General features: G+C 46.2%; 1 protein-coding gene across 1 annotated transcript in view; it reads right to left on the reverse strand.

Moving 5' to 3' along the window:
- LOC140357115 (glycine receptor subunit alphaZ1) overlaps nt 1–18,619 on the reverse strand; it is a 161,788-nt gene that overhangs the window by 112,065 nt on the left and 31,104 nt on the right. Inside the window, exon 2 of the mRNA XM_072442033.1 lies at nt 8,896–9,020. Within this exon, the coding sequence (XP_072298134.1) occupies nt 8,896–9,020 (125 nt within the window). The remainder of the gene's footprint in view (nt 1–8,895; nt 9,021–18,619) is intronic.

The following is an 18,619-nucleotide window of genomic DNA, read 5'->3' on the forward strand; positions in this document are numbered from 1 at the left end:
CAGTCTACAGCAGCCTCGTCAGACCCTGGCAGAAAGCAAACCGGACCAATGCTAATTAGGCTCTTGGCAGCTCCGAGAACAACGTGGAACAAACAAACAAATCATTTTCTCTTTCTCTCTCTTCCCTCCCTCCCTCCCTCCCTCCCTCCCTCTCTCTCTCCCTCTCTCCCTCCCCCTCTCTCTCGCCCCGCCCTTTGTCTCACCCATCTCTCTCGTTACTATTTTGTCCCTCCCTCCTGGACTTATTTCCTTTTTTCGACTCCACAAATGGTTACAAATGTTAGACATCAATTAAAGTTTGACAGAGTTTAAATAGTACAGTTTATGGCCTTAATTGGCAGGTAAATTGGCAGGTTAATTGGCAGGTAAATTGGTAGGTTAATTGGCAGGTAAATTGCCAGTTGCACGTCGTGTTTTGGGCTCATTCATATAAAATAAACCGATGTACAGCGTCGTGGAAATGGACCGCACGTGCGATGAAGTTGGTCCAATGTTGGCGCCGAAAGAACCCGATTGACTCAAATTGGATAAAGGACACTCCCCCTCCCTCCCTCCCTCCCTCCCTCTCTCGCTCTCTTTCCCTCGGCCCGTTATCTCCTCTCGTTTCTTTCCCTCCGTCATCCATCTCCGCCGGGGCCTGGGCGCTCGTTCATTACCGCCGCTGTAGATCGGCGCGGCCCCGACGACGTTCCTCCCGTATCTCGCCGGCTTCTCGCTTGTTATTCCTGGAGGCTGCGGCGCCGCTCGCACAGGTCAGAGGAGAACAATTTGTCCACGGAGGAGCTCGGGGGGGGGGGGGGGAGGAGCTCGAGGGGGGGAGGAGCTTGAAGGGGGGCGGAGCTCGTGGGGCGAGGAGCGAGGAGACTGGGAGGGAAGGAGATAGCGAAGGAGACGAGGCGGTCGGAGCGGAGGAATGTGAGGCGGCCGGGGCTTTAATGACCCGGCGCCACCTCCGGGTCGAGGCCGGAACGGGCGAAACGAGGAGAACGTGCGCTTTGGTGGAGGAGGCGGAGCAACTCGTCCAAACATACTAGAATATATATCATAAATAAGATATACTCTATATGATAAAACACATTATATTTGCGTCGGCTGTGGACGTTGGATTCGATCTTGCTCTAGAACTCGGCCAACCAAAGCCAAAGACTTTTAGAGAAGACGTGCTTCAGGATGATGGGGCGTTAGGGCCGTTGTCATGGCAATTACCAATTTAAAAGAAGAAGTCCACAAAATGTCGCCAATGCCATGAAGCCTCGTCTAAAGTCTACACTCACTGCCCATTGTCCACGTTTAAATATTTTAGAGAAAACTGTCAAGTAAAGATGTCAATGCTGCCCCCGGTGGTTAAACTGATGTAATGACAGGTTCACACCTGCAGGGGCGGAGGGACTCTCCCCTTTAAGGCTCATTTATATGCAACATTCTGTTCCACACTCATCTTCTGCCCGTCTTCTGCCCGGTTTCTGCCCGGCTTCCGTCCGTCTTCCGTCCGTCTTCCGCCCGGCTTCTGCCCATCCACTGCCATCTCTTGCCCTTCTTCTGCCCGTCTTCTGTCATCTTCTGCCCGTCTTCCGCCCGTCTTCTGTCATCTTCTGCCCTTCTTCCGTCCGTCTTCTTCCTGTCTTCTTCCCGTCTTCTGTCAGTCTTCCGCCGTCTTCCGCCCGTCTTTTGGCTGTCTTCGGCCTGTCTTCTGCTTTGTTCTGTCCGTTTCTTGCTCCGTTTCCTCAAAGCTTGTGGATGCGTAACAATGGAGCGGTACATGTGCTAACCTCTGGGGGTAGTAGTGAGCACAGAGCGACAGTGGACGCTCCATATTTTAAACATTTAATTGACCATAACTTCCAACAAATGTGATCGAAAAATGGCCATGTGCGCCTCCATGTTTGTTTTTCTTCCGGCTTGTTCAATCTTCCAAATGACATTGTGCGCCCTCTGGTGGTTGTTTAGCAGAACACAGCCTTTAGTCCTCCCGGTTCTGGTGTCGAGTCTCACTTTCATATCTTTTTCTTGGTCTTTGAATATTAGATTGCCTCTATTGCCTTGGTTTGATTTGGCGCAGACACATTTCATCTCGGTTCTGACATTTTGCTTTTTGCTTTGGCTAAAATCGCTGTGCTCCCGCCCCCCCCCCCAGGCCCCGCCCTCCTCATCCCCTCTCAGCCTCAACCCCAGAGCGAGAGCGGAGACCGGGCCGACGCGTGATTGATTACCCGTCGCCGCGGAGAGAAGGAACATGGCGGCTCGGGCGCGGCCGATGAAGGACGGACGGAGGGAGCCGACTTCTGAGTTATAAACGAGCTGCTCCGATTGTGTCAGGACCGTTCCGGGATCAGACGGGGCTTTAATGCGGACCCTCCAGGCGGATGCGCGCGTCTCCGGGCCCACTCGGGGGCCCGTCGAGCAGCGCCGGCGCCGGTCCCTGCACCCCTGGGTCCCGTTTGCTCTCTTTCTCTCTCTCTGACGGCCGGAATTAGCAGGAGTGGCGCTAATTGGGTGACAAGTCTCGCTGTAAACGCTCCGTGGAAGTAACTGTCTTGATACATTTAACAGCTTCATTTAGCGGGCTGCGATCACGTGACGTCTAAAACTGACCAGAGTTTAACATATAAGTGACCGGTCAGTCCAGTTCAAGGACACTCGTAACAGATGAACGTAGCTCTTCATTCAGATCGTGGCGTTGGGTCCATGGGTCTCATATAGTGGCACCTAAACGAGGCCAAACTAACTCTATAACAATACTTTCCATTAAGTGTCTTTATTTACACTTCTGAAATGACACGTCTAAATCAGGTATTGCACCGCCGTAGAGCATGAGGAGCAAGCAAACAAGCAAACAAACAAACAAACAAACAAACAAACAAACAAACAAACAAACAAAGAAACCTGATCGTGTTCGACTGACAAAATACTTATACCAAAAATAATTAATCCATCATTGTAGACTTTTTCTATTCTATCTGCAATGGCGTTCCAGCCAACTCGCCATCCAAAAAACTCGCCTCGCCGAAAACAACAGAATCAATCCTTCATCTCTGAATGTTGTATCCGAGCAACAGGATTAATCCAATATGATCCCAGCTGTCACGATACTTGATTTTCAAACTCAATTCAGACACTAAAGTACAGATGAAAAACCCATTTTTATGTCCCAAAGAAGAAATAAACAAACAAACAGATACAAAATAGACTATGTAATAATAGTAATAGATTTTTCAGCAGATAATAATTTAGGAAAAGTCAAATTTTGTCTCATTTTTTTGTCTCTCTTCAGAATTAATTTGTGTTAAAAAGAGCGGCTTATTGAAAAACCTACGCAATAAGATTCCAGTTTAAACGTTTTGGTCTCACTCAATCGATCATCGTCCCCTTTTCCACGGCAGAGTGACAGCAGGGGGCGCCGTTACAGATCTGTCCATGAGCTTTGGTCCACAGCACGTCATCAAAACAAACAATCCTAGTTCGTGCGATGCATTTTCCATCGTCCAAGACTCAATTAGATTTCAAAGCGCGGCAGCAGTCTGTTTTATTCAATCCGCGAGTGCAATAATAACTGCATCTTTATCCGCCCCGCCATCAATCGCCTAAAACCGTCTTCCTTCTATTACAAACGCTTTGATTCCCCGCTAAAGTTACGCCGGACTAATTACGCCCCATGTATAATATATAGTGCGTAATTGCGGAGCCGACTGCGTGTGTGCGTTTGAATACAGACGAGGCCCGAGTGCTGCGCCGGTGCTTTTAGCGTCTCCTCCCTCGCATAGTAATGAGTCGGGGCTGTCAGGCTGTTTACTCCACAGTGTGATTAATGTCTGCTCCCGCTCGCGTCGGGACAAACAGGAGAAGGGGGGGGAAAGCTATAGATACTCGGGCCACGAACGGCTTCATGCTCAGACCGGCGACGGAGACTCGACGACGGACGCAACAGGTGAAAGGTTCATGCGGCGTGGAGAGGGACTCAAAGCTGCAAACTTACGGTTTATGTGTGAACGCATAGCCGCTACTCTGTTTTTTCTATTTTAGACGATTCAGACGTGAGACGTTTGTGGGAGCAAAGCGACAACAAAAAGGTTTATCGGCGCTGAAGCTGCAATTGTTAATCATTACAGAATAACCTTAATCGTATTTTGATTGCTCAGATTCTAAAACATTTGCCAAAAGATGTTTTATGACAAAGATATTAACATTGTTGAACCAAAATGTCATTAAAAAAGGGCACTAATTCTCAGACTATTTCAATTCGAGACTTCAGTCGTCATATTTCTGCCTTTGTTTGGTAAGAAATGTACTTAAAATGTCCCAACGTACAAAATAAATACTTGTTTGACTCGTCGACTAATGAAAACAACAATCGAGGACTAGTCGACTAAAGTAACTGTCAGCTTCAGCCCTCATGGTCGCCTTATAAATCCAAGACACCATCTACTACTGTCTACATTGCAAACACATACTACTGACTCCAACCACAAGGGGGGGTAGAGAGACCATTTATCAGGTCTCTGGGATCAGAGTGTTTACCCTTCAACCACAACTACCAACAGTACAATTGTGTAACAGTGTGTGGATTTTAGATAACTCATACAGCCACTCTGGGTCCGACTGAAGAGAACTCCGGCGCTCGACCGACTATTGCACGCTTCGTCCGCGTAAACGTGAACGCACCAAACAAGCGACTTCCCGTCCCGCCTCACAGTTCTCCCGGCGCACGCGGACCAAAACTACGGCTCGTTTAAGCGCGAAGGATTCCGTCTGTCCACCGTTTGGTCCGCCTCCTCGGAGCTGTGCATGTGCTGACCACTGGGGGCAGTAATGAACACAGCAGTGGAAGAAAATTATGCAAAGAACAAGCTGCAAAACCAGCGCTTCAGTCGCCTCAGACCTTTAAAAAACACTTTGGCGCCTCCATGTTTGTTTTTCTTTGCTTCCGTTTTGGTACATTTTCTTACTGCCTTCGAGCGCCCTCTGGTGGTCACAACAGAGCAGAACAAACAGAGTAGCTACGCTCAGTTTACGTACAAAAATGGAGAATAAACGAGCCTTAAAAAACACGGCTCGAAAATGGCCCGAAAACTCTGCAAAGATATGGAACATGACCGAGATTATACGATAGACGAGGGGATAGAAGTTTAGAAAAATGTATTTAAATGAAGTTAGCGTATCACACAGCGCTGCTAATTTATTCAAACTCATCCCCGCTCCAAACTCATTAAATATGAATAAATGTGTGGCACACCTCGATAACCGTTACGCAAATCAACAGATACAGCATTTCTACTTGAATGAAATACTTGGATCTACTCTTTGGAGCGAGCGCTGCGACTGCTCATGGTCGGCGACACGTTTCTCTCACTCCGCTGCACTCTCCATATTTACACTTTTACGACATCCATTTAGTAATAGACAAATAAAATGGGAGCCATCAATTAAAACGGCTGTCGCTGCGGCAACGGCGTAAAACCGACTCGTAAAAGGTCAAAACAGGAGCGGGCGTCACTAAATCAGAGCGCGGGCTTGGGCGAGCGGCGACGGAACAACATCCATCGCCGGCAAGAAAGATAACGAGGAGAAAGGCCGCGATTGGACGACGATCGGTAACTCCAAAGCTAACGTCGAGCGCTAAGGATCGAGACAACCTGAGAGACGTTTCGGACCGAAATATGTTAGCATACAACGAGCTAAAATAGTCACAGTTTTGGAGTTATAAAGACAAAAAAATGCTTGAAAATTTGCTGCCAAAAACACGTAGGTGAATGAGTCTTTGCGTGTGTGGACATATCTATAACATCGTCAAGGTCATATTATTCCTCAAAAAGTCGTAAGATGTAAAAGATCCCGGAATGTTCACCCTTTTCCACCCGCGTTTAACACTCTTCTTGCAAACCAGCCGCAGGAGCTCGAAAATGTGGCAGAAAAATCTCCCGGAGTCCCAAATCGGGCGTTTTCTCGGCAGAATGTCTACACATGGCGATGGAAGAAGCGCTTATTGCTACACGCAGATGCCAAGCTTAGCAGCGAACGCAACACCGTCGTCTATAGTGCACCGGCGTCAGGCAAGTTCAGAAACGTGTTCATCTAAGAGTGTTTCATGGCGGCGCGTTTGCATTTCAACGAAACAAAGAGAATCGACGTCCGAATTGTCGCCGCCGCTGCGTCTTTACCGTCGTGAGTAAAGACGACGTTTTGCCGACGTCAGCGCGCTAGCACCGCTTCCGTTTGACGCTGCCGTGATCTTACATCTTTTAGTTGATGTGTCGAACTTGCCTCAAACCGCTGCATCATAGCGTAGGCCTGTCGTTTGAGCGTGATGTGGTTTACGGGGCCAATCGTGGAAGTCCGATTCCAGAAACATTTTGGCAAGAAGCTGAAAGTTGTTGTTTTTTTCCGTTCTTGGCAAGAAAAAAAAATGTTTCCGTCAATTTTGGGCGAGAATTTGAAAGTAAGGCCTACGGCGATTAGCGTTTAGCAAACCTCTGACATGTGTCTTTAAAAGGGGCGTCCATTCGGGGGCAGGCTACTACGGTGTGAATCTTAACAAATCATAACAATCATCACAGCGTCATGTAGCAGCACGCCAGGAGAGGCACATTACCTTGACCACCAAGACAAGCACTCGGATACTGCGTGGATACCAAGGAATGTAGCCAACAAGCTCCGCCTGTAGCTACGCCGTGCTAATAGCTAGAGTTCATGCTAATGCTAAAGGTAGCTCATGCTCACTGTCTGGCTTAACAGGCTAAAGCGGTTCACAGTGTGTGTGTGTGGCATGTTTGCGCGTCCGTGCCCAGCGCGTCGCCCACGACGGACGACCAATCGGAGCGCGGAAAACGTCGGCGGGAGAAATAGACACGTTCGGGCGGAGGCGGGCTGAATTTAGGACGCTACGGCGACGCTTCCCAACCACGGACCGGCAATCAATGGTCACTTCGAATGGTTTCAGATTTTAGAGTAGTATTTGAATAACTGTTGGAAACGTTTGCAGGATTTTGGACGAATGATATAAATCATTAAATCAATTACAGATAAAACTTTTTGACGATAAAAAGCTACAAAAAACAGATTGATAGACCTTTTTCACGATAGCCCCGCCCAGTTGCCTTAAAACTGCAGAGTTCCACTTTCTGCTCCATTCATTCTTTATGTGGAGAGAGTTAAATCAATAATGAATGAAGACAAAGCGGAGAGCGAGTTCCAGAGTCGTAATGACAGCAGCACGTTCACGTGTGTTTATAAGACAAGCTAATGCTAATGCTAACATACAATACATGTCATCATCCATGCTCTATCTCCCTGTGACATGGGCCTATCACAGGGACTTTGGGCCTTAGGCGGGTACAGCCTGGACAGGGGCCTATCACAGGGACTTTGGGCCTTAAGCGGGCACAGCCTGGACAGGGGCCTATCACAGGGACTTTGGGCCTGAGGCGGGTACAGCCTGGACAGGGGCCTATCACAGGGACTTTGGGCCTTAGGCGGGCACAGCCTGGACAGCGGCTCTTTGCAGGGTTAACATCTGCCGCTGTGCACCCCCAGAATGTAATCAATAATGTTAAAATAACACCACAAACTGTTTACAAAAACACTCTGTGATTTACGGTAAAAGTCTTGACCTGCTGCCAGTGATTATCCATCCGGAACTCGCTCTCGGCTGTCACAACTTTCTAATTTAATCTTGATTTATTTGAGCAAGACTAATTTCCACAGAGAATTAATGGAAGAGGTGACGGTCTGCACTTTTACGGGAACCACATCTAGCAGGGCCTATTGTGTAAAGGGCCTATCGTGTAAAGAGCCTATTGTGTAAAGGGCCTATCGTGTAAAGAGCCTATTGTGTAAAGGGCCTATCGTGTAAAGGGCCCATCATCGTGAAAAAGGCCTATCGTGGAAAGGGCCTATCAGACTAGATGGATGCTATTTGACCGAATCATCTGACCCAAAAATCTCTTTAAATACACGACCAACTGTCAAATTAAATGACTTGGAAAGCAGCCGTCGTTAAATTTGGTGCAGATCATCTTTTCTTTTGTTCAGACGAATGCATTTGTGAAAAGTTACATCGCGTACCTTTAAATCTGTAATTTAATCCGTAATTTAACCCAAAAAGGTCTCTACTAGCCGCGCCGTCTGACCAGCAAGTCCGGTCAAACACAAAACCGTTCTGTCACGACGGCGCGGCCAGTGGCTCTTTGGTCTTCTCCATTTCGCTGATGTTCACGTTTTTAGGCGGTAGTTTCCTGACATTACGAAATAACGATCGAGAAATGATCATCCGGACTTTTTTCCGTGTGTCTCTACAAGGCTTTCACAACGGTTCTGTCGGCGATATTTGCGTTTCATCTGGGCAACCTAAACCCGGAACCATTCGAGAACATCGACTTTGGTAGGCAACGAAGAACGGCCTGATATGTTCGGAGAACGCCCGGGCGACAATGTAGCCGCTTTGGATTATAATCATCTCGTTTAGTCTCGATAAAACTCTCCGCGCCGTGTCTCTTTCTCCACTCTGCGACCGCCCGACCGCCTTCCGCCGTGGGCGCGATACGCCGACCGTGGGCGACACAGCACCGCAAACTCTTCACGTTTCTCACACCTCGTTAAAAGTACATACGTTTGGCTTCCACGTGAACAGTATCCTCGTTAAGTTTAAGCTAATGTGCGGGGCAAAATTACCTTTGTCAAACACTGCAACGGGAGAATGAAAGAACATATTGAAGATTATTCACAAGACCAAAGACACTTCAAGATCATGTGCGGATACAAACCTTCGCCTGGAGATAACCGCGGACCGTTATAAACCTTGAAGCAAAATTATCTTGGAAAATGAAATCAAATGCACAAAATTTGGTACAATTTTGGCCACATTCCTGTTTCGTCCGACTGAGTGTTGGTGGCGCGCCCTACCTTTGAAATTGGGTCTGATTCGGGCGTCGTAGCCGGACACTTTGCCCATGAGTTTGTCCAGGAACTCGGACGGCGGCATCGGGGTGGTGGCTTTTCGGGCGGCGGCCTCTTTCGACGCCGCCAAGCTGGAAAAGACGAGGTGGAGGGGGAAGGAAAACGGTTAGAAATACACGGACAGGTTGGAGTTAGAGAGACTGTTTAGGCGCACGACAAAAGGTTAACGCCATTTCCATCAAAGGGTTCGTTTGGCAAGGAGTTCATTAGGAGCAAGTTTGTTAAGAGGAGACAGCGAGGAGCACAACAGCCACCACCAGGGGGCACTTCAGAGCAGAACAAGTCAAACAAGCATTTGGGCATCATGAAACTGTACATGGTCCTGTTAAATAAAAGAAATATATAAAATAAATGAAATAAATAAAATAAATAAAATAAATGAAATAAATGAAATAAATGAAATAAATGAAATAAATGAAATAAATGAAATAAATGAAATAAATGAAATAAAAATAAAATACAATAAAATAAAATACAAATACAAAAAAAACAAAATAAACAAAATGAATTAAAAATGAATTAAAAATGAATAAAATGAATAAAATGAATAAAATGAATACAATGAAATACAATATATACAAAATTAAATCATTGACAGTTATTTTCATATAAGTAATATTCCATAACCTGGAGAGCCGAGTCTGGGGCCTCGCAGTCATACTCGCCAATCACAACCTTTCATTTGTAGCGTTTCTAATATACTTTTCGCCTTTGATTATCCTCATATCCTTCAGAACCAAATACAAATCATCTTTTGTGCTTCACCTGTTGATTCTGCAACACAAAGTCTGCAATGTCTGGACACAAACAGCTCATAAACGACGCAAACCGCAGTCCAATGATAATAATCCAGTATCCATTATCTGCCATCGGAATGTGACATTTCCAAATCCAGATCATTTAGCGACGTGGTCCTTTACACACTTTATCGTTCCAGCACAAATTCTGCATTTCCACAACTGTAACCTCGCCTTCTCCCCGATCGAAACAAACGATATAACAGTCAATACAAGACGTATTCGTCTGCAACACAAGCGAAATGAGAGGTAAAATACAGAGGCAGTTTTCAGAGCAGCGTTCGGTCTGTAACTGGGGAAAAGCAGACGTGACAGGCACAAAAAGACGCACAGCAGATCAGAGCCCTGCGCGAGCTTCACTCTCGAAATACTGCGAATATCCGAGACGTTCCCACAAGTCTCGGTGAATGGATTCAAATACTGTAGATGGACTTGGTTTGTTAATATATAATAAGTCTATTTTAATAATAATGTGTTCAGCGATGCTCTCAGCGTTGGAATGATCCAGCGTAACGAACTCAAAAAAGCGCATTCCTCTTTGGTGTGTCTGTAGTCACGGTAACGGAGCACAGAGTTTGACACATCGGATCGGATTGATAAGAAATCCGTCGCTTTCACCTCAACACGAATATAGTTTTTATTCGCGGCGTGCAAACAGTGGAGGAGCTCAAACTGGGGACAAATGGGCAAAATGTCGTGTCAAATCTGGAATATAATCGTGTTCAGAGCGTTTGAGTGAAATGTGCAGGTTTTTAGAGCGAGACACGTCTTCCCGTATTTTGGACGGGCATTTTATTAATAAATCTTAGAAAAAAGGGAATATTATCATTAAATCGGGCCGGGAAGCATTTGACAGTAGTCCGCCATTACAGTTGACTGTTTACAAGTGAAAATGTGCATGCTGCGCGCTGATTGGTCGACGCAATTTGTGTGCTTGGCTCCGATTGGCTGCCGAGCCGTGGTCCGGAGAATGCCAAAGCGACTTGTTTTTCGCCTAGTCGGCCCCGGTGCCCCGGAAAAAATGATTTGCTCTTTTTAAACCTGTGTTAGCGACGACCCACACACAATGAAACGAAGGAGAAAAAACATCATAAATGTGGAATATTGTAAAAAGATGTTTTAACATGAGCAGCAGAGTGAAACACGTCGTTCATTTACTGCAAATAGACCGTGTGCGTCGCCGTGGCGTTTCCCTCACTCGGACGAGAACGTCACACCGTCGTCTATAGTGCACCGGCGTCAGGCAAGTTCAGAAACGTGTTCATCTAAGAGTGTTTCATGGCGGCGCGTTTGCAATTCAACGAAACAAAGAGAATCGACGTCCGAATTGTCGCCGCCGCTGCGTCTTTACCGTCGTGAGTAAAGACGACGTTTTGCCGACGTCAGCGCGCTAGCACCGCTTCCGTTTGACGCTGCCGTGATCTTACATCTTTTAGTTGATGTGTCGAACTTGCCTCAAACCGCTGCATCATAGCGTAGGCCTGTCGTTTGAGCGTGATGTGGTTTACGGGGCCAATCGTGGAAGTCCGATTCCAGAAACATTTTGGCAAGAAGCTGAAAGTTGTTGTTTTTTTCCGTTCTTGGCAAGAAAAAAAAATGTTTACGTCAATTTTGGGCGAGAATTTGAAAGTAAGGCCTACGGCGATTAGCGTTTAGCAAACCTCTGACATGTGTCTTTACTGCGGTAAAGAAGTGACTTATTCAACATCCTGCAGCTCATGTGGACTTTATCGGTTTTGAAATGGCAGCAGTAACTTTGTGAGAGTGTGGGACACGTCCATGTGGCTCGATTGGCCGAAGGTTAATGAATGAACAATGTCTTGTTGGACATGAATTGAGCCGTTTATGGATTTTATTGACGACAAATGTAAACATCGGCGCGAGGAAACGTCGATGGAAAACGCCGCGGCGAAACGTCTCATTCTGCCGCAGTGACACGCGTGTGTGTGTGTGTACGTGTGCGTGTGTGTGTGTGTGTACGTGTGCGTGTGTGTGTATGTGTGTGTGTTTGTGTTTGAGTATGTGTGTGGGTGTGTACATGTGTGTATGTGTGTGTGTTTGTGTTTGAGTATGTGTGTGGGTGTGTACATGTGTGTATATGTGTGTGTTTGTGTTTGAGTATGTGTGTGGGTGTGTACATGTGTGTATATGTGTGTGTTTGTGTTTGAGTATGTGTGTGGGTGTGTTCATGTGTGTATGTGTGTGTGTTTGTGTTTGAGTATGTGTGTGGGTGTGTACATGTGTGTATGTGTGTGTGTTTGTGTTTGAGTATGTGTGTGGGTGTGTTCATGTGTGTATGTGTGTGTGTTTGTGTTTGAGTATGTGTGTGGGTGTGTACATGTGTGTATGTGTGTGTGTTTGAGTATGTGTGTGGGTGTGTACATGTGTGTATGTGTGTGTGTTTGTGTTTGAGTATGTGTGTGGGTGTGTACATGTGTGTATATGTGTGTGTTTGTGTTTGAGTATGTGTGTGGGTGTGTACATGTGTGTATATGTGTGTGTTTGTGTTTGAGTATGTGTGTGGGTGTGTACATGTGTGTATATGTGTGTGTTTGTGTTTGAGTATGTGTGTGGGTGTGTTCATGTGTGTATGTGTGTGTGTTTGTGTTTGAGTATGTGTGTGGGTGTGTACATGTGTGTATGTGTGTGTGTTTGTGTTTGAGTATGTGTGTGGGTGTGTTCATGTGTGTATGTGTGTGTGTTTGAGTATGTGTGTGGGTGTGTACATGTGTGTATGTGTGTGTGTTTGAGTATGTGTGTGGGTGTGTACATGTGTGTGTGTGTGTGTGTGTGTTTGAGTATGTGTGTGGGTGTGTACATGTGTGTGTGTGTGTGTGTGTGTTTGAGTATGTGTGTGGGTGTGTACATGTGTGTATGTGTGTGTGTTTGAGTATGTGTGTGGGTGTGTACATGTGTGTATGTGTGTGGGTGTGTACATGTGTGTGTGTGTGTGTGTTTGAGTATGTGTGTGGGTGTGTACATGTGTGTGTGTGTGTGTGTGTGTGTTTGAGTATGTGTGTGGGTGTGTACATGTGTGTGTGTGTGTGTGTTTGAGTATGTGTGTGGGTGTGTACATGTGTGTGTGTGTGTGTGTGTGTTTGAGTATGTGTGTGGGTGTGTACATGTGTGTGTGTGTGTGTGTGTGTGTGTGTGTGTGTGTGTGTTTGTGTTTGAGTATGTGTGTGGGTGTGTACATGTGTGTGTGTGTTTGTGTTTGAGTATGTGTGTGGGTGTGTACATGTGTGTGTGTGTGTGTGTGTGTTTGAGTATGTGTGTGGGTGTGTACATGTGTGTGTGTGTTTGTGTTTGAGTATGTGTGTGGGTGTGTACAAGTGTGTGTGTGTGTGTGTGTGTTTGAGTATGTGTGTGGGTGTGTACATGTGTATGTGTGTGTGTGTTTGAGTATGTGTGTGGGTGTGTACATGTGTGTGTGTGTGTGTGTTTGAGTATGTGTGTGGGTGTGTACATGTGTGTGTGTGTGTGTGTGTGTTTGAGTATGTGTGTGGGTGTGTACATGTGTGTGTGTGTGATAAATGTCCCCGCTCTGTCGCTGTCTGCTGCTTTATAAATGACGATCGCAGTAATCTCCATAAATCCTAATTCATCATAACAAATGTCACGGTTAATGACGTGAGCGAAGTCGGAGGAGACTTCATGAACGCAGCAGCGAAGGAAGCGCGGCGACGACCACGTGCGTCGCTGACCGCGTGCGTCGCCGTGGCGTTTCCCGCTCTCGGACGGAGCAGCCGAGACCGCCGCGATAACGACATCTAGCTTTTAAAAACGCCGTTTAACTGTTCCCTCCTCGAAAAAGAAACGAGCCGGAGTTACGTTCGGCGTCGATCGCAAATCCTGATCAGGAACTTAGTTTAGTCCTGGTTTAGACTTGGTTTAGTCCTGGTTTAGTCCTGGTTTAGACTTGTTTTAGTTCTGGTTTAGACTTGGTTTAGTCCTGGTTTAGTTCTGAGTTAGACTTGGTCTAGTCCTGGTTTAGACTTGGTTCAGTCGTGGTTTAGACTTGGTTTAGACCTGGTTTAGACTTGGTTTAGTCGTGGTTTAGACTTGGTTCAGTCCTGGTTTAGACTTGGTTTAGTCCTGGTTTAGACTTGGTTTAGTCCTGGTTTAGACTTGGTTTAGTCGTGGTTTAGACTTGGTTCAGTCCTGGTTTAGACTTGGTTTAGTCCTGGTTTAGACTTGGTTTAGTCCTGGGCTAGACTTGGTTTAGTCCTGAGTTAGACTTGGTTTAGTCCTGGGTTAGACTTGGTTTAGTCCTGGTTTAGACTTGGTTTAGTCCTGGTTTAGACTTGGTTTAGTCCTGGTTTAGACTTGGTTCAGTCCTGGTTTAGACTTGGTTTAGACCTGGTTTAGACTTGGTTTAGTCCTGGGTTAGACTTGGTTTAGTCCTGGTTTAGACTTGGTTCAGTCCTGGTTTAGACTTGGTTTAGTCCTGGTTTAGACTTGGTTTAGTCCTGGTTTAGACTTGGTTTAGTCGTGGTTTAGACTTGGTTCAGTCCTGGTTTAGACCTGGTTTAGACTTGGTTTAGTCCTGGTTTAGACTTGGTTTAGTCGTGGTTTAGACTTGGTTCAGTCCTGGTTTAGACTTGGTTTAGTCCTGGTTTAGACTTGGTTTAGTCCTGGTTTAGACTTGGTTTAGTCAATATTTGGGGACAGTATTAAAATGTGGATCGTGTTTGTAAAGATCACATTTAGTTTGATCTTTTAACCATTTTATCCACTTTGATCGGAACGGACTCATAAGCCATCGCCGGGCGCGTTCATCGCTCGTTTAGCGAAGCATTTACGCCGCAAAAATATGCGATTAAAAGCAAATTAAATCCACGATATGTCAATCACTTGAGAGAAAACTAAAGCACGAACAGATAAACCGAGCGAAGGATCGAACACGTTTAGCTCTAACGACAGTCGCTGCACGATCTGGCAGCGCTGAGCGGCTGTTAAGAGCGTCCTTATCTCGCTCAAGTTCAGACGCTTTTTAATCATCACAGATACGAGACGCGCCCATTGTTTATCTTCGGTGGCGAGTGGCGTCGCCCTCCGCTGATCCGACGCGTCCGAGCGCAAACGAGCGCAAACGAGCGCAAACGAGCCTGATGAGAAGCAGGTTTGAAACGACATTGAAGTCTGAGGGGATTAAACGTGAAAGGGACTTAACACGGGATAAACTCGGGCGGCGTAAAGAGAGCAAACTGGGACTAAGTCAGGACGGAAAAGCAGAAGGATAAAACGACATAAAGATAATTAATGCAGAGTTATTAAGAGCAAAGAGATAATGAGTCATATTCTGATTTAGTCTAGATCTATCTCTAAAGTCTAACTCAGGACTAAACCAGGACTAAACCAGGACTAAACCAGGACTAAACCAGGACTAAACCAGGACTAAACCAGGTCTAACTCAGGATTAAACCAGGTCTAACTCAGGACTAAACCAGGACTAAACCAGGACTAAACCAGGTCTAACTCAGGATTAAACCAGGTCTAAATCAGGACTAGAGGGAGCAGTAGATGGAGCAGTAGAAGGAGCAGTAGAAGGAGCAGTAGATGGAGCAGTAGATGGAGCAGGAGCAGTAGAAGGAGCAGTAGAAGGAGCAGGAGCAGTAGATGGAGCAGTAGATGGAGCAGTAGAAGGAGCAGGAGCAGTAGATGGAGCAGTAGATGGAGCAGTAGATGGAGCAGTAGAAGGAGCAGTAGATGGAGCAGGAGCAGTAGAAGGAGCAGTAGAAGGAGCAGGAGCAGTAGATGGAGCAGTAGATGGAGCAGGAGCAGTAGAAGGAGCAGTAGAAGGAGCAGTAGAAGGAGCAGGAGCAGTAGATGGAGCGGCGTGAACCTCTCATTAATTACGGTGACGGGCGACACAGCCGACCGCGTCCCAACGCGAGGAGCGCGAGCGGCGACGCGCGGCGCAGATAAAGAGCGACATTAGCATTTCATAAACACGCGCGGTTATTCAGCGCGTTATCTGGAAGAGACGATAGGATCTGAGTCCACGGAGAGCGAGACGAGACGAGGCGAGACGAGACGAGGCGAGACGAGACGAGACGAGACGAGGCGAGACGAGGCGAGACGAGACGAGGCGAGACGAGGCGAGACGAGGCGAGGCGAGACGAGACGAGGCGAGGCGAGACGAGACGAGGCGAGACGAGGCGAGACGAGGCGAGGCGAGGCGAGACGAGACGAGACGAGACGAGGCGAGACGAGGCGAGACGAGGCGAGACGAGGCGAGACGAGGCGAGACGAGACGAGACGAGGCGAGGCGAGACGAGGCGAGACGAGGCGAGACGAGGCGAGACGAGGCGAGACGAGGCGAGACGAGGCGAGGCGAGACGAGACGAGGCGAGACGAGGCGAGACGAGGCGAGACGAGACGAGACGAGACGAGGCGAGACGAGGCGAGACGAGGCGAGACGAGGCGAGACGAGGCGAGGCGAGACGAGACGAGGCGAGACGAGACGAGGCGAGACGAGACGAGACGAGGCGAGACGAGGCGAGACGAGACGAGGCGAGACGAGGCGAGACGAGGCGAGACGAGACGGTCGTGAGCGGAAAAGTCAATGGTAAACAGAGTCATCTACAGGTCATTAACACAAACAAGAGGCGCCAAACCAGACTCGACCTTCAAACATCTCGTCTTCAGGTCAACGACGAGACGGAATGTGCCAGAAATACTAGAAGAATAATGAATCAGGCGACGCCCGGTTGAGTTTCTGCTCCAATAAACATGTTAATGTGATGAAGATAACGCAATAACGATCTTTATCAAACAAACTTTTACCGACAAAATGTAAATGCACGAAAAGATCATGTCATTGTCTGTGTTGTAAATAAAGAAATAAAGAAAGAAAAATAAATAAAACAAATAAAATAAATAAAATAAATAAAATAAATAAAATAAATAAAATAAATAAAATAAATAAAATAAATAAAATAAATAAAATAAATAAAATAAATAAAATGGCATTAACATCATTAGACTTAAAAAAAAAAAAAAACATGGGGAAAAACAACAACATTTCTAGATGATTCTTTGTGTTTCCTCTCCGGTGTTTTTTTTTTTTATATTTGGACAGTTAGTGAATAATCAGCATTTTTTTTTGAGTCACCGCATAGTTTTTTGGGTTAAAAAGACCACAGCACACGCTAAAATATGACCAAATTGGCGGATGAAGCGTTTGTGAGACGATGTCGGGCGGTTTGGCTTGTCCCATCAGAACGAGACAAAAAAGAGACGGACTTAGACTTGGCACGGACACGTTTGGCATTGCCCGCGCAGCACTTTTTGAGGCCAGACCTGACCTTTTAGTTTGGACCGGGCCAGAGCCGCGGGCGAGTCACGTGACCTTCTGCACTTTCTCACGCCAAAACCGCACGACATGAGCGTGACGAGCTAAAGGCTAAAAGGCTGTGACTTTAAACACAGCAGCGCTTCACACGTGGCCTTATAATGGCCATAAAATAATACTAATAATAATACTTCAAAAATAAAAAAATAAAATAAATAATAATATTATTTTAATTTTATTTCATAATTATTGTATAATTATAATTATAAAATTAAATTAAAATAATAATAATGATAATAAAATAATAATAATAAAATTATAATAACAATAAAAACAAGATAATAGTGAAATAATAAAAAAAGAAAAAAATAATAATAATAACATGATCATAGTAAAATAATAATTAAAACATGAAAAATAAAAGAATAATAAATAATAATAGTATTTTCTTTACACTAAAAGATAGACAGGCCAGTGCTTCTCAAACTGTGGGACGCGGTGACACCAGTCAGCATCGACAATGAACATAACCACATCAACCTCCACTAACAACCGCATTTGGTTCTGTTCTAGACCCGGTTTGGATCTGGTGGAGGTTTCTGAGGTCGTGACTGGACTCAAAGGACGAGAAGAGCCATTGGATCTGAGTGTTTAAAGGTGCACTGTGGAACTTTTCTGTGGGTGTAACTGCTAGTGTTAGTGTCACGATACCATTTCAAACACACCAGATTTCAATACAAAGGAATGGGCTCGATACGACACAAAGTAATAGTACTTTCTCCATGTTTCCATGTGCTCTGATAAAGCTCGTGAACAAGTCATATTTTCTTCTCTTTACACGATTTGTTTTTGTATCAATACTTGCTCAAATGAGTATACAGTTTCAGCACTAGTTCAGCATCAATTAGTATCTGATGTTCGACACTTTTGACAACTACCGCCAAAAAGAAAGATGTTGACTCTGAATGTATATTGTCACTTTTTTCAATTTATTTCTGATCCAAATCTGATAATGGCCCCACGAGGCCTCTGTGTGGGCGTGTTTACACGTGGTGCAGAAACAATAAGCCCGACTGGCGGTGGAGTCTCTGCACCAGCGCATAAAAGTCCAGCCTGTGACACTGTACGTCGTCCTCCGTCTGCGTTGGATTAAACACCGGGAGCCGCAGCAGACGAGACGATTCCAATCCGAAGCTCTTATTGACGGAAAAATGTTCGTTCACCGTGAGTTCACATGTGAGTGACGTGACCGGCGGCGTGACACGGGCCCCGGCGGCGTAACACGGGCCCCGGCGGCGTAACTCGGGCCCCGTGGCGTGACTCGTGGCACAGTGGCGTGACACGGGCCCGGTCTGAGCGGTGGCATTCACCGCCACGTCACTCTTTTCAAATGTCAGGACTAAACCAGGACTAAACCGGGATCTGAAGCAGGACTAAACCAGGACTAAACCAGGATTTGAAGCAGGACTAAACCAGGACTAAACCAGGATCTGAAACAGCATTAAACCAGGACTAAACCAGGATCTGAAGCAGGACTAAACCAGGACTAAACCAGGATCTGAAGCAGGACTAAACC

This window comes from Eucyclogobius newberryi, unplaced genomic scaffold (genome assembly GCF_026437365.1).
Source record: "Eucyclogobius newberryi isolate DKJ021-1_F unplaced genomic scaffold, fEucNew1.0.hap1 SCAF_125, whole genome shotgun sequence".
In the NCBI taxonomy this organism is placed as follows: Eukaryota; Metazoa; Chordata; class Actinopteri; order Gobiiformes; family Gobiidae; genus Eucyclogobius; species Eucyclogobius newberryi.